Source organism: Rhinatrema bivittatum, chromosome 2, assembly GCF_901001135.1.
Source record: "Rhinatrema bivittatum chromosome 2, aRhiBiv1.1, whole genome shotgun sequence".
Taxonomy (NCBI): Eukaryota; Metazoa; Chordata; class Amphibia; order Gymnophiona; family Rhinatrematidae; genus Rhinatrema; species Rhinatrema bivittatum.
The window spans coordinates 207853464-207867198 of NC_042616.1; the positions used below are offsets into that span (position 1 = coordinate 207853464).

The following is a 13735-nucleotide window of genomic DNA, read 5'->3' on the forward strand; positions in this document are numbered from 1 at the left end:
TGTTTCCAACAGTGGCCAATCCAGGCCATAAGAACCTGGCAAGTACCCAAAAGCTAAGTCTATTCCATGTAACCATTGCTAATGTCAGTGGCTATTCTCTAAGTGAACTTAATAGCAGGTAATGGACTTCTCCTCCAAGACTTATCCAATCCTATTTTAAACACAGCTATACTAACTGCACTAACCACATTCTCTAAACTAACACCTGTTCCCTCCCATCTCACCTCTCGACCCTGCTCCCTCCACAACAGTCCAAAATAGATTCTTTTTCTTTCATATCTTCAACCTATTTATCCCTACATTAGCTCTTTTTCTTTGCTCCTGTCCCAATCATTTTTAAATTCTGTCATGGTTTTGTCTGCCAATAGACTGATCCCAGGCATCAACCACCCTCTCTGTAAAGAGAGATTTTCTCATGTTTCCTCTACACCATCCTCCCTGCAGCTCATATCTTGACCCCTTATCCATGCATTTCCTCTTTTGTGGAAAATGTCACCTTCCCGTACTTTATTAAAGTCTGTCATATATTTCAAAGTTGCTATTATATTCACTGTCCCTTCTTTCCACTAGCAAGTACATTTTAAGGATCTTAAGCCTCCCTTTGTAGGGTTTATGTTTCAGACCCTGTTTAATTTTATTAGACCTTTTTTGAACCATCTTTAAATGTCCTACAAAGATATGGCCTCCAGAACTTAACAATGTATTCAAAGTCGGATCTTAAAAGTGACCTATCAGAGGCAATATTTTCGGTTTTCCCTGCCAATGATACCTTTATTTATGCAACCAAGTATATTATAAGCTTTCCCAGCTGTCCTATCTCATTGACTTGCTACCTGCGGGTCTTCTGAAATGGTTGCTCCCAGGTCTCTTTCCTGTTTGGCAATTTCCAGCTCCTCATCCCCTAAATATATGGCTAATGGATTTTTTTCCATCCCAAATGCACGCCTTTACATTTTTTCGTATTGAAGTTCATTTTCCAAGCCTTTAACCACTCTTTCAGTTTTGTTTTGTTTTTCTATCTATGCTGGGGGAAGGGGGGTAATCTCCTGTACTGCCAGTTGCCGTAGCTATGGCTTGTTTTAGGATAGCCTGTAGTGCAGTTGCTATGGGGAGGGGTGACGGATAAAGGTGGGAGAGGAAGTGGCTGACAGGCTCATGCTCACAGTACTGCGTGGGTGCTCACGCTCATGCTCACAGGCGTGGGTGCTCACGCTTTCCTCTGCTGCATCATCCCCTTTGCCTTTGGTGCTCCCAAAAACCACAGCCTAGCTGCTAGCACCTCTTTCTGGGATCAGAGGGCGATACTCCATCTCAACCATTGGTCATGTAGCATGGCTAGCATGTAAGCATCATTTTGGGTGAAAGGTACCTGCTGCTGCTGCAAGAAGTCCATGAACCGCAGCATCTGTGGTAACTTTGCATCCTGGATATTGTCTATGAGGATGATCTCGCCCAAGGTGGTTCTAAAGGAACAGAAATCCTTCGTGACATCCTTGAAGAGCTTCAGGGCTCATATCGTTGTGTGATCTGTAGCCAGTCATGATTCCCCAGGGGGTGATCCACACCTGTCTTGCCTTCTATAGACAAGTCATGAAGGTGGGCAGTCTGTTGCTGCATTAATCTCTGAAGCATCAGTTAGGTGGAATTTCACCTGATGCCTATATCCTTAATAAACCGATGCAGAGGTGCCCTCACCCCCCACTGCTTCCTGCTTCTCATGGGACCCTTCATACTGTGGTGAAAATGCCCTGCTACTTTCTCTGCACCTCTCTATCAGTCCCTTCAGGACTAAGCTGCCTCCTTAGCTCCCAGGGCATCCTTTGCTTATGAGATGCAACTAGTGTTCGAAACAGATTCCCCCCTCCCCTCCCCACCCATGCCCTTTTCTCATTATCATTACTGTCTGCAACAAAAAAAAATCAGGAACAGCAGCTGTGTCTCTGTGGTCTAGCCGCTTAGCCCTCCATTATCTTCCTTATTGCTCCTAAGATATTGACCAAGGAATGGTTGGTTTACATCACCTGGGTGTGCAACACAGCCCACCTGTGTCTTCAGATCTGCCCCTATTAGAGCTGCTGCCTGCTTCTGCCTCAGCCAGCCTCCACCAGTATACAATCAGGAGAGAGAGAGACATCTGTAGTGTTCTGGCGGTCCAGATGCTACCCTTCTCTACCATGGCCAGCTGCACTTGCATGTGAGCAATAGCGCTAAGTGTATAAGGCAGAGAAAACCTACCTACTGAATGTTGTCCGGGGTAGGCATTTTGTAATTGGGGGCTAAGAGATGCAGCAGCCACTTAAAGCCCATGTTCACCACAGTACTGATTAGATTTAATAATCCCTGTCACGTCTTTCACAGCCATGACATTAGGAGGGCCCTGCTTATCTACACATTTATGTAAGTGTTTCAAGTACAGTGGCCTCTCTTCCTAAATGTGTGAATTTGTCAGCATCATTATGCTGTCTTTATCTTTCTCATGTATTTGTTTTGGCAATTTATACCAATCCACCAATTTCAGTGGATTACAATCAACATACATATAGTAATCAATACATAAAATAAAAGCTGCCATGGTTGTCCCCACCTTCTTCACTTGTTCTCAAGCAGATATGCGCAGGGCACTGCTGCCTAAATTGTTTACATATCTACACAAGTAGATTTTAACAAATCTACATGACTGAAGGCTAGTGTCCACCAAAAATAGAAATCCCCTAAAGGTAATCACCAAAATACAAAGAAAAGGGGATTTTGTTTGTTTATTTTTTTTAAAACTGATATAACCATAAAGTACTGTCCCATGTCCACTCTCCTTCGAATACACTCTACTTACATTTGTTTTTCATTAGCTCTCCAGCCCCTGAAGCAGACGCATCAGTGTCGAAACGCTGCCAGTGTCGGGCGGACATGCAGCTCTACTATAAAAAGAGGAACTTCAGCCTTTAGAACAGAAGCAAACAGAACAAAAACAAGACCCTATTTGGTGGAAAGAAGTCCTTTATTAGTATTATTAAATCAATTGTTAGATTGTATTACTGTCTGCATAATTGGAGTAGAGTATATTCGAAGGAGAGTGGATATGGGACAGTACTTTATGGTTAAAATAATAAAAAAAATACATAAATAAAGAAACAAAATGAACAGATATAAAAATAACAAAGGCTTTTCACAAGATAGTTTTCTTAAAGTCACTTATTAGAGCAAAAATGGTACTTGTTTCCATTGGAGTAAACCATGAAGTGGTTTACTCCCTGGATAGGGGTACCGGACATCAGAGTTTTGTCAGGAACACACAGTCCCCTTTTCTTTGTATTTTGATGACTGAAGCATACCCAGGCACATCAGTTGTACATCCTCTTATACGTTACATCTCTTTACAGCTTTAAAAATGAGCATTGATGATGAAATGCATCCTACGGTTTATTTGAATATTCAGACATCATCCTTAGTTCATTTTGCACTAACCCGACGAAGGGAGTTTAATGTTTGAAAGCTAGTTACAAATGTATTAGGTTCAGTAGCAAGGTGTCGATCTACAGCTTACTTGATTGTTCCTTATTTTTAATTACCAGTGGAATCAGAAACTAAAACAGTGAGTGGTTTGGAATCCTCTTAGAAATGTGAACTTTTAAGATGAAATTCTGTTTCAGGTTCTGATGCGAGCCTTAAGAGATTTCAACCTACCTAAAATAGTAACAGATGATATCCCCATTTTTATGGGTCTGATCAGTGACCTGTTTCCAGCCTTGGATGTCCCCAGGAAGAGAGACCTGCAGTTTGAACAGATGGTCAGACAGTCCACCCTGGAGCTCCACTTGCAACCTGAAGAGAGCTTTATCCTCAAAGTAAGGAAAGACATAAACCCTCTGCTTTTAATTACACTCCCCGAAGAGTTTAAATCAAAATAACTGCCGTCAATTCACAGTAAGCTTGAAGGTTAAGTTGCGTTACAGTGTTCATATTGTATTTTGAATATCTCTGTACTGCAAAGGCACTTGGGCCACAATACAAATAGCAGTTTAATGTGATCCCATTCATTTGTCATCACAAGTGCTGTGAGTCCGTGCAGGGACAAGGGAATGAAGGAAAGTGTGATTAATTTTTTTTTGTTCAAAAGGCTTCTGCTTCATTTTTCAAGGTTTGCACAAGGTAGAACAACAATATTTTATGCAACCGGCAGGCTCTGAATACAGTCGGGACCCTCGTCCTCCATTTATTAACGTTACCATTTTCATTGTGTCGGGCAGTTTAGCCTGCGGTGCCTCATAAATGATGCCCAGGCAGATCCCTGCTGACCTACAGAACAGCTAATTGTTTAAATGAATACATTTTTTAAATCCTCAGTGTCAATGACTTGTGTAAGTTGAATAGTTTACTCTTTGGAGGAAAGAAAGGACTCTTGTTTGATGAGTTGATGGGCCACTGGAGGCTGGAAAATGCAAGGAGATAAACACCGGCTGTTTGAGCAAACAGTTTTGAAGTCAGTGCGAGGGCAATAACTCCCTTGCTTGACTGTAGGGAATGCGATGGGAGGAGAAACGGTGGAAAACCATTCTTCTGTGACAAAGGGAAAAGGAATAAAACATATCTGAGCATTTACTCTGAAGTTAATGCATACCTTCAGGTAAACCTTTATGGTTTATGCTATTAATGTTATCTTCTGAGTAGCATGGAAGCGAGACCACTAAACATTACAAGGCTGTGAAGTATCCAGGTCCTGGTACCGAGCAAGAGAGACCAATGTTAAAAGCATTAACTTGCAAAAAATCCTTAAGGTTGTGATTTCAACATTTGTTACTTTTTCAATGTCACTTCAGTTTCACAGTACTGTAGTCCATTGCATAAAGGAACACAAGTCATTAGAATAAGCGTTAAAAAGTGCTCCTTGAATTCAGTTACCTAACTACCCAGCTCTATCTGAAATAACACTTAATATGAGGGTGAAAAGTGGGTAACTCGGGCATAACATCTGGAAATATGTCTTCCTGGAAAGGGCAGTGGTTGCATGGAACAATCTTCCAGTGGAGGGCGTTGAAGGGCACAGGATAACTGTGGGGAAGCTGTCAAAGGAAGTGTGATCCCTTTCTGACTGTAGCGAGATTGATGCAGCCTCACAAGCGAACTTGCTGGGCCCACACTAACAGCAGGCGGACATGCTCAGGCTTGGGACTAGGTTGAGTTTCACCAATACCAACCCTGTTCCCCATGGTTGTAAGCAGTTTTCGTGATTCTGACATACAAAATAATATTTATTATTGACCTTGATTTTTTTTTTTTTTTTAATTTAAGAAGTGATGTTTTATTGCGAAATCATATATGAAATTTGGAAATCAGATAGTAACATTCTGCGCTGCTTGGCTTGGCAGGTGGTTCAGCTGGAGGAGCTCCTGGCAGTGCGTCATTCTGTTTTTGTGGTGGGGAATGCAGGAACAGGAAAGAGCAAGGTATGTGGAGCAGGCGCGTTTTATTTTATATACAATTTTTTTTCTCAGTAAAATCTCCGCCCCCCCCCCCCCTCCCCTTCTGCTCCTTTGCCATTTCCAGCTCAATTTAAACTAATGCCGGTGGGATTCCGGTGCCTTGAGCCTAATCCCCTATTTTATAATTCCCCCTCCTCCCCCGCATACCTAGTCTGGTCATTGCAGTGACAGACTTTCAACCAGGGGCTAGACAGCAGCACTTTGCCTGGAACCCTGCAATGAGGGGCCCCAGATTCGTCCTTGAGTGATGACCAGGACTCCCTCCCCACCAAGGAATATCTGCAGCATTCCCAGTTCCCATTGGCCCAGGGAGGAAGACCTGCCTGTAGTATCAAACCGGGGATGGCACTGTAAAACACTACCACTGGGCTGGCTGTAAAAATGCATTTAAAAAAAACAAAAAAACTGAAAGTGCTCTGACATTTTGTTTTTAAACCAACTTTTTTTTTTTTTTTTTAACTACAGTAATAAAAAGATCCAGGGGTGGCTCAAGGCATTCCTCTACCTAAAGCAAGGGATAAGATGGTGCTCACCTCTTCCCCCTCCCCCTCAAGGCAGGGCACAGGTCAAATCATCGAGAAGTACCAAGGAGGGGGGTCCTTTTGGAGTCTGGCCCTTTGAAATGCTGCAAAAGGGGAAAGCAGGGGTCAGAGTTCCCAGAGGAGTGGCAGACAGTGATCATATTTCTAGCAAGCGGACAACCCTGCCACACTCCCAGGAGCCCTGCCACCTGCCTCCCATGTTTCCCCAGCATTTGCCCCTTGGAGAAAGGAGAAGTGGGTGAATGGTGGGGGTCAGTGTGTGGTGCACTAACTACAGGCCGGTGCAAGGGTATTAGGCACACAAGGCAAACCTTATAGCCTTGCATTCTCAACCATCTAGCCCTCACCATACACAATTAAAAACTGAATTTATAATAGATTTTACATGAAATAAGGATATTCATAGTCTTCTGAGGTAAAAATATTACAACACGTATATTATTTTTATATGTACTGCTGTGGTGCCAAATAGAAAACCCTTAAAAAAAAAAAAAAAAAAAAAAAGATACTTGAAACCCATATGCTAGAGTCCTATTGTAAAATGTATTCACTGTGGGCTTGGCCCTCAGAAAGCCTCAAGTAAACTGAATTACAATAACACCAAAACAGCACTAAATGACAGCACTCAAACAGTGGCAACACTACCTATGAAAACGCAGCACTACAAATATTACATCAGGCCCTAAAACATCAATACACATCCAAGTAGGAAAACAAAATAAACCAGGCTGCTTGCTATAGATCCCTACATAGGATGTACATGCCAGCAGCATACCTCACCTCGATTACACTTGTAGAACATAGACTGACCGACACTAAAAACAGAATAAGGTATAAATGGAAATTTGCAGGCAAAAAATGAATTGTCAGCTGCAAGAAATTACTCTGCATGCAGTGCAACAGTGGAAAAACCAAAACACCGTCATGCCTCATAAAATAATAAAATCAAGAAATATAACACCGATCATAATAGTAAGACTATATTAATAGAGAGATCCATATTCTAAAGCATTTAGCTGGATAACTCAGAAGTCATCTGATTAAATTAGTATTTGGACACTTATCCAGCTAAATTATAGCCAGATATTATATACCTGGAATTTGGCCAGATGAGTTAGGAGCATTTTGTGGCATAACTGGGAGGAAATGAATTAGCTGGCTAAGGCCTAGATTCATCAAAATGCTATAATTTTTGTATGGATACCCCTCGCGATAAGAAAAAAGGGCATGACTATGACAATTTTTAGAATTACCACACCCGAAACTTATACTTTGCTACTCATGACGTGCAGAGAGAGAGACTGACTCTCTTTATAGGGATGTGCATCCGTTTTCCACGTATTTGAAATACGCTACTTATTTTTTGCTATCTGTTAAATACGTGGGGAGGCGAAACGCATCGCGACTCCCCACGTATTAAACAGATTTCTGTTTAATTTGACCTAAATAAAAATTTAAACCCCCCCCACCCTCCTGACCCCCCCAAGACTCACCAAAACTCCCTGGTGGTCCAGCGGTGGGGTCCGGGAACTCACTCAGACCCTCGGTGCTAGTTTCATCATGGCGCCGATAGCCTTTGTCACAGGGGCAACTGGTGCCATTGGTCAGCCCCTGTCACATGGCCATCGGCAAAACAGGATTAGCAGCCAGATGTCCAAATAGTATCCTTTATTGGGTAGTAACACGAGTATATGAACAATGCCCAACTCTGGCCGAGTTTCGCCCTCTTACAATGGGGCTACGTCAGGGGCTCAACTTGAGTCGTGTTATGATGAAAATCCAAGTCTTAAAAAAGACTGTGCAACAAAGGTTATTGGAAAGGCTGGTTAAACTCTTAATGACAGCGGTACCTCAGTTTCTCATTTCATAATCAATACAAGGGTTGCAAATATGCCGATATTCTTTGGTGTAGTTATAAAAGCAAACACGGGCGGCAGTATGGCTTTCCCTTGTTGACTCGGAACTTTTTTGAGTATTGGTGGGACGGCGATTTTGAGTCTCAAAATGGCGCCGATCGCCTTTGCCCTCACTATGACGGCGATCGGCACCATTTTGAGTATTGGGATCGGGCGGCCGGCGTGAAAGGAGGTCGCTCCTGGACCCCCGCTGGACTTTTGGCAAGTCTTGTGGGGGTCAGGAGGCCCCCCCAAGCTGGCCAAAAGTCCCTGTGGGTCCAACGGGGGTCCCGGAGCGACCTGCCGTCCGACACCAGGCCAGGACTCAAAATGGCGCCGATAGCCTTTGCCCATACTATGTCACAGGGGCTACTGGTGCCATTGGTCAGCCCCTGTCACATGGTAGGAGCACAAGATGGCGCCGATGGCCATGTGACAGGAGCTGACCAATGGCACCGGTAGCCCCTGTGACAAAGGCTATCGGCGCCATGATGAAACTAGCACCGAGGGTGTGAGTGAGTTCCCGGACCCCACCGCTGGACCACCAGGGAGTTTTGGTAAGTCTTGGGGGGGTCATGAGGGTGGGGGGTTGTAGTTAATTTAGTAATAACGTATTTACAGATCGACAACTTATTGAATTCTCCATACTTCCGCATGAAACGGAATTGACCCCCCACGAATACGGATCGCGTACGCAACGAAAACTTTTTGCCTGCACACCTCTATCTCTTTATAAGGCTTTTATAGTAGTCAACTATTTATATCACTATAGGAGGGCCAGCTAATAACTCAAGGTGAGGTTTTGGTGGTGATGTAGGGTTTTGGGGACAGTTTTACATGCAGAGTGAGACATATGAACAGCACGGTACACCTCAGTGAAGATTTGACTTCATTTGGAGTGAGGAAAGTCAGACTAAGATGAGATTTCTACAATGTTCTCTCGCCCTAGCTTGATGGACTCTCTACCAGGGTACTTTCAAGCCGGGCCCCTCTCCTTTGGGCTGCAGCAGGATGGGCTTCACCACAGCTCTGACTGACCTCCTCTCTTTGGGCTGCAGCAGGATGGGCTCTGCCATGGTCCCACCGGGCCTCCTCCCATTGAGCCATGGCAAGATGGGCTTTGCTGTGGTCTTGCGGGCCACTTCTCTTCAGGTCACGGTGGCATGGACCCTACCGGACCTCTCTTCATCTGTCTAAGGTGGGATGGACTCAGCTGCTGCACCGTCAGACCCTCCAGTCTTCAGGCTGTAATGGGATGGGATCCGCCACTGCCCTGCTGGGCTGCTTTTCTTCAGACAGTGGCAGTGACAGTGGCTCTACTGCTGCCCTGCCAGGCCTCTTCTTTTTGGGCTGCGATGGGATGGGGTCCGCAATGGCCTTGTGGGCATGTCAGTAATCATATATTTGTGGCAGGTGAGGCAGCTGCTGCAGGAGTGTTTTGGGGGAAGGGGCACTTCATGTCACCTCAAAATTTTTTTGCCTTATTTTGCCTCATGAAGAAGCCACTCCTAAGTGCCAGGGATAATATTTCTAGGAAGCTGGCAAACTGCCACACTCCCAAAAATCCTATCACCTGCCTCCAATGTTCCCCCACCTTTTTCCCCCTGGAGAAGTGGGATATTGGTGAAAAGTTGGGGGTCTGTACGGAATGCACTCTCTACAAGCTGGTACAAGGGTATTAGGCACACTAAGTGAAATTTACAGCCTTGGTCCCCAACCTTCCAACCCTCACCACACACAATTATAAATTGCATTTATAATAGATTTTACATGAAAAAAAAACATTCATAGTCTTCTGAGGTAAAAATATCACAAAATCAAGGTCAATATTCAAAAGCCATTTACACGGATAACTGAAAATTTATCCGTCTAAATGCATATTGAGAGACTTATTTGGCTAGCATTTAGTCATATAAGTCAGGGGCTAACTCTGGTCAAGTCACTGACCTGTCCTGAAGTTAGCCAGTTAAACATATCTGGCTAACTTTAAGATAGCTGGGTATATTCAATGGCACAACCACACTGCTGAATATATCCTGCTAGTTAGCTAGATAGGTTTATCTGGCTAACTAGCCGAGCTGCACATTGGATGAATATTGCCCCCAACTGTATATTATTTTTACATGCACTGTTGTGATGCCAAGTGCTAACAAAGAAAACCCTGAAAAAAAGATACTTGGAACCCTTATTGTATTAGGCCTATTGTAAAGTGCATTTGATGTGGACTTTGCCCGCAGAAAGCCATAAGTAAACTGAATTACAATTACATTATAGTAAACCTCCCAAGCTAGCACTCAAATAGTAACAACCTTACCTATGAAAAGGCAACACTATAAATATTACATCAGGCCCTAAAACACCAATACACATCCTATTAGGAAAATAGAATAAGCCAGGCTACTATAGATCCCTACGCAGAAACTTCATGCCAGAAGAATACCTCACCTCTGTCATGCACGCAGAACACAGACTGACACCAAATACAGAATAAAGTATACCCAGAAATTTGCAGTCAATATCTGAACTGGAAACCGCAATAAACCAGACTGTATGCAATACAACAATGAGAAAACTGAAAGAACATAATTCCTCATAAAACAATAATAAAATCAAGAAATATAACACATCAATCATAATAGTAAAATTATAATAATAAAAATAAATATTTTGAAACAGATGATAAACGATATTGTACAATCATTAAACTAAAAAATCCTATAAAATATTTCAAAACAGCAGATATATCGAATAACACATAACAATTAAATTTAATAAAAATACAAACATTCCCCGCTCTCCGTGCCTGGGATCTTTTGATTTCCCATCACACAGAGATTGTCATAGATTGGAAGAGGGTGGCTGAACAAATTTTATCCTCTGTCACACACACATACTTATACAAACCCACACACACATGCTGTCGCATACATAGGCCCTCTCTCCCTCATACACACACATGCATACAGTTCCCATACACACAGGGGCTCTCAAAAGAATGCGCACACACATTCTCGGGGCTTTTTCCTCCTGCTATGGCCCCGACAGTCCTCCTCTCTATGGGGAATGGCATACGGCCCCACCAAGACTCCTCTCTGTGGGCTGTGGTGGGATGGATTCCACTGTTGCCTTACTGGGCCTCCTCCCTTCAGGCAACAATGGGATGGGCTCCACTGCAGCCCTATCAGGCTTCTTTGGGCCACGGCAGGATGGACTCTTCTGTGGCCCCGCTGGATCTCTTTTCTTTAAACTGCAGCAGAATTGGCTCTGCTGCAGTCCCCGCTATGCCTCGACAGGATGGGGTCCATCATTGCCCTACTAAGCCTCCTTTTTTCAGGCTATGTTGGGATGGACTCTGCGATGGCCCTACTAGGTCTGTTCTCTTTCTGCCACAGTAAGATTGGGGGTCCATTGTGGGCCCACAAGCAGTTCTATAATCTTATTGATGTGACCAGGTGAGGCAGCTGCTGCAGGATTTGGGGAGGGCACTTTTTTGCCACTCCCAAAATGCTGCTATCTGAGGCAGCCTTCTCATCTTACCTCATGATAGAGCCACCTCTGAAAAGTGCATATGGCTTTTTAGAGTACCATTACGAAGACCTTTTTATATTAACATGCATAAATAAGCTTTTCTGACAGATTACTTTATTAATTGAAGTTTGACATTTTTTGTATATCTTCGTACTGAAATTATTTTGCTTTGTGTGATGTTGATTGTAGTCCACCGAGGACAGTAATTAGGATCAGCGGAATAGAAGTGCTGGCAAATAAATAAATTTAGCAGGAGCCTTATTTCTCCTCCTGTTTTGTTTTTTAATTATTTTTTTCTTTTTAATGAGTGTTAATTCCTGCTCTTGCATTCATTATCCAATACTGAGATAATCTTCGTGCTTTGCAGGTTTTGAGGACTCTGTACAGAACCTATATGAACATGAAACAAAAGCCTGTCTGGAATGATCTGAATCCAAAAGCTGTTACAACTGATGAGCTATTTGGCTTTATACACCATGCCACTAGGGAATGGAAAGATGGCAAGTACATTGTTTGAGTTGTGCTGAATATTATATGTTTTCCAGCATTATTCATTCACACTCCTCCTCTTCCACGCATGCACATGTATATATGGAAAAGCTCCAGCAGATGCCTTTTAATGCCAGATAATTCCAGTCATATGCTGAATGGCAGAAATTATAGCAATAGAAACATAGAACATGATAGCAGTTGAAGAACATAGGACCCATCCAGTCTGCCCAGTCCCACCTCCCCCTTGGTTTTAGAATCCCTTCCTCATACTCAGAGATCCTCTGTGCTTGTCATGCTTTCTTGAATTCTGGCACTGTCCACATTTCTGTCTTCTCTATTGGGAGACCAATCCATGTGTCCTCCACCTTCTCCTTAAAGAAATAATTTCTTAGGTTTCTCTTTATCCCCCTCATCTCATGACTTCTTAATTCAGAGCCTCTTTTTTGTTAAGAGACCTGCCTCATGGGCATTTAATCTTTGTAGATATTTAAATCTCTGTCATATCTCCCTTTTTCATCCTTTCCTGTATGGTATACGTGTTTAGATTTTAAAGTGTGTCCCCATATGCTTTATGATAAAGACCATTGACTATTTTAGTAGCTGCCCTCTGGACCAAATCCATCTGGTTTGTATCCATTTGAAGAACTGTACACTGTACTTCAGAGTTTCACCAGAGACATTCAGGGGTAATATCACCTTCTTTTTCCTGCTGGTTATTCCCCTTCCTACACACCCAAGCATCTTTCTGCCTTTTGCTGTCATCTTATTTGTTTGTCCAACAAGCACAAGAGCAGCAACTGCACCCAAAATCAATAATAAATCACAATAAGTGCAGAAAGGTTACATAGTCCAATTTCAAATTTTGAAAATAAATCTGTTTATTATTCTCATATGGCAACTCCACTGTTTATCATAGGTAAATTTCATGAAAGGGGTCCCCCGACACGGACCTGTGTTTTGCCGAGGATGCATCAGGAGGGACAGACCTATATCAACACATCTAAAACAAAACATAAAGGGACTACGTTAATGAATGGCTAAATATACCGACAAGAATTAGCGAGTGTAAAATATTTCACATACCGTATTTAGTCTCAGAACAGTGTAACAGGGAGCGCATTTACTATTACAACAAGTGTATTTTTAAACACTACAAAAAGGCGCCAAACAATGTGGACCAATCAGTATGTACAGAGAGAATTAACCAATCATGAACGAGCACGTCACCTAACTAAGTCAGGTGAAGTATGTCCATTCAAGTTCCTTATTGAGTCTGTGGGATATAACAGTATTTAACAAATGAATCCATCTTTGCTCTTTACAAATCAAATATTCAGAAAAATTCCCCCCTCAATTTGGGCAAGCAATAACTTCTAAAACAAAGAAGTACAAATCAGAGATATTATGAGAGCACTGAACTCAGTGATTAACCAGTGATTAACCAGATTATCCCGTACTTGCTTAATGTTAGAATGATGTTCCAGTATTCTAGTTTTCCTTTCTTGTGGTTTTCTATACTCTCTATACTCCAACATTCCCAAAGGGGAAGCATTATTAGTCATTGAAGAGACGTTAAATTTATGCCCTGGCCCCGAACGTGTGCCCACTTCTTTTCTGATGGAACTTGCAAGATTGGCCTTGACACAGAATATCTTTAGGTTTGAGACAACATATTACCAACAAATTAAGGGGACAGCCATGGGGGCTACCATGGCTCCAAGTCTAGCATGCCTTTATGTGGCCAAATTTGAGGTGTAAACATGTTTACACCTCAGAGTGGTTCAGTTTTCTATATGTGTGA

The 13735-nt window shown here is 42.7% G+C and overlaps 1 protein-coding gene across 1 annotated transcript in view; it reads left to right on the forward strand.

Annotated features, from left to right (window-relative positions):
* The window catches only part of DNAH11 (dynein axonemal heavy chain 11), a 725796-nt gene that overhangs the window by 313039 nt on the left and 399022 nt on the right, over window positions 1–13735 (forward strand). Inside the window, exons 38-40 of the mRNA XM_029589065.1 lie at window positions 3648–3842; window positions 5364–5441; window positions 11810–11942. Of these exons, the coding sequence (XP_029444925.1) occupies window positions 3648–3842; window positions 5364–5441; window positions 11810–11942 (406 nt within the window). The remainder of the gene's footprint in view (window positions 1–3647; window positions 3843–5363; window positions 5442–11809; window positions 11943–13735) is intronic.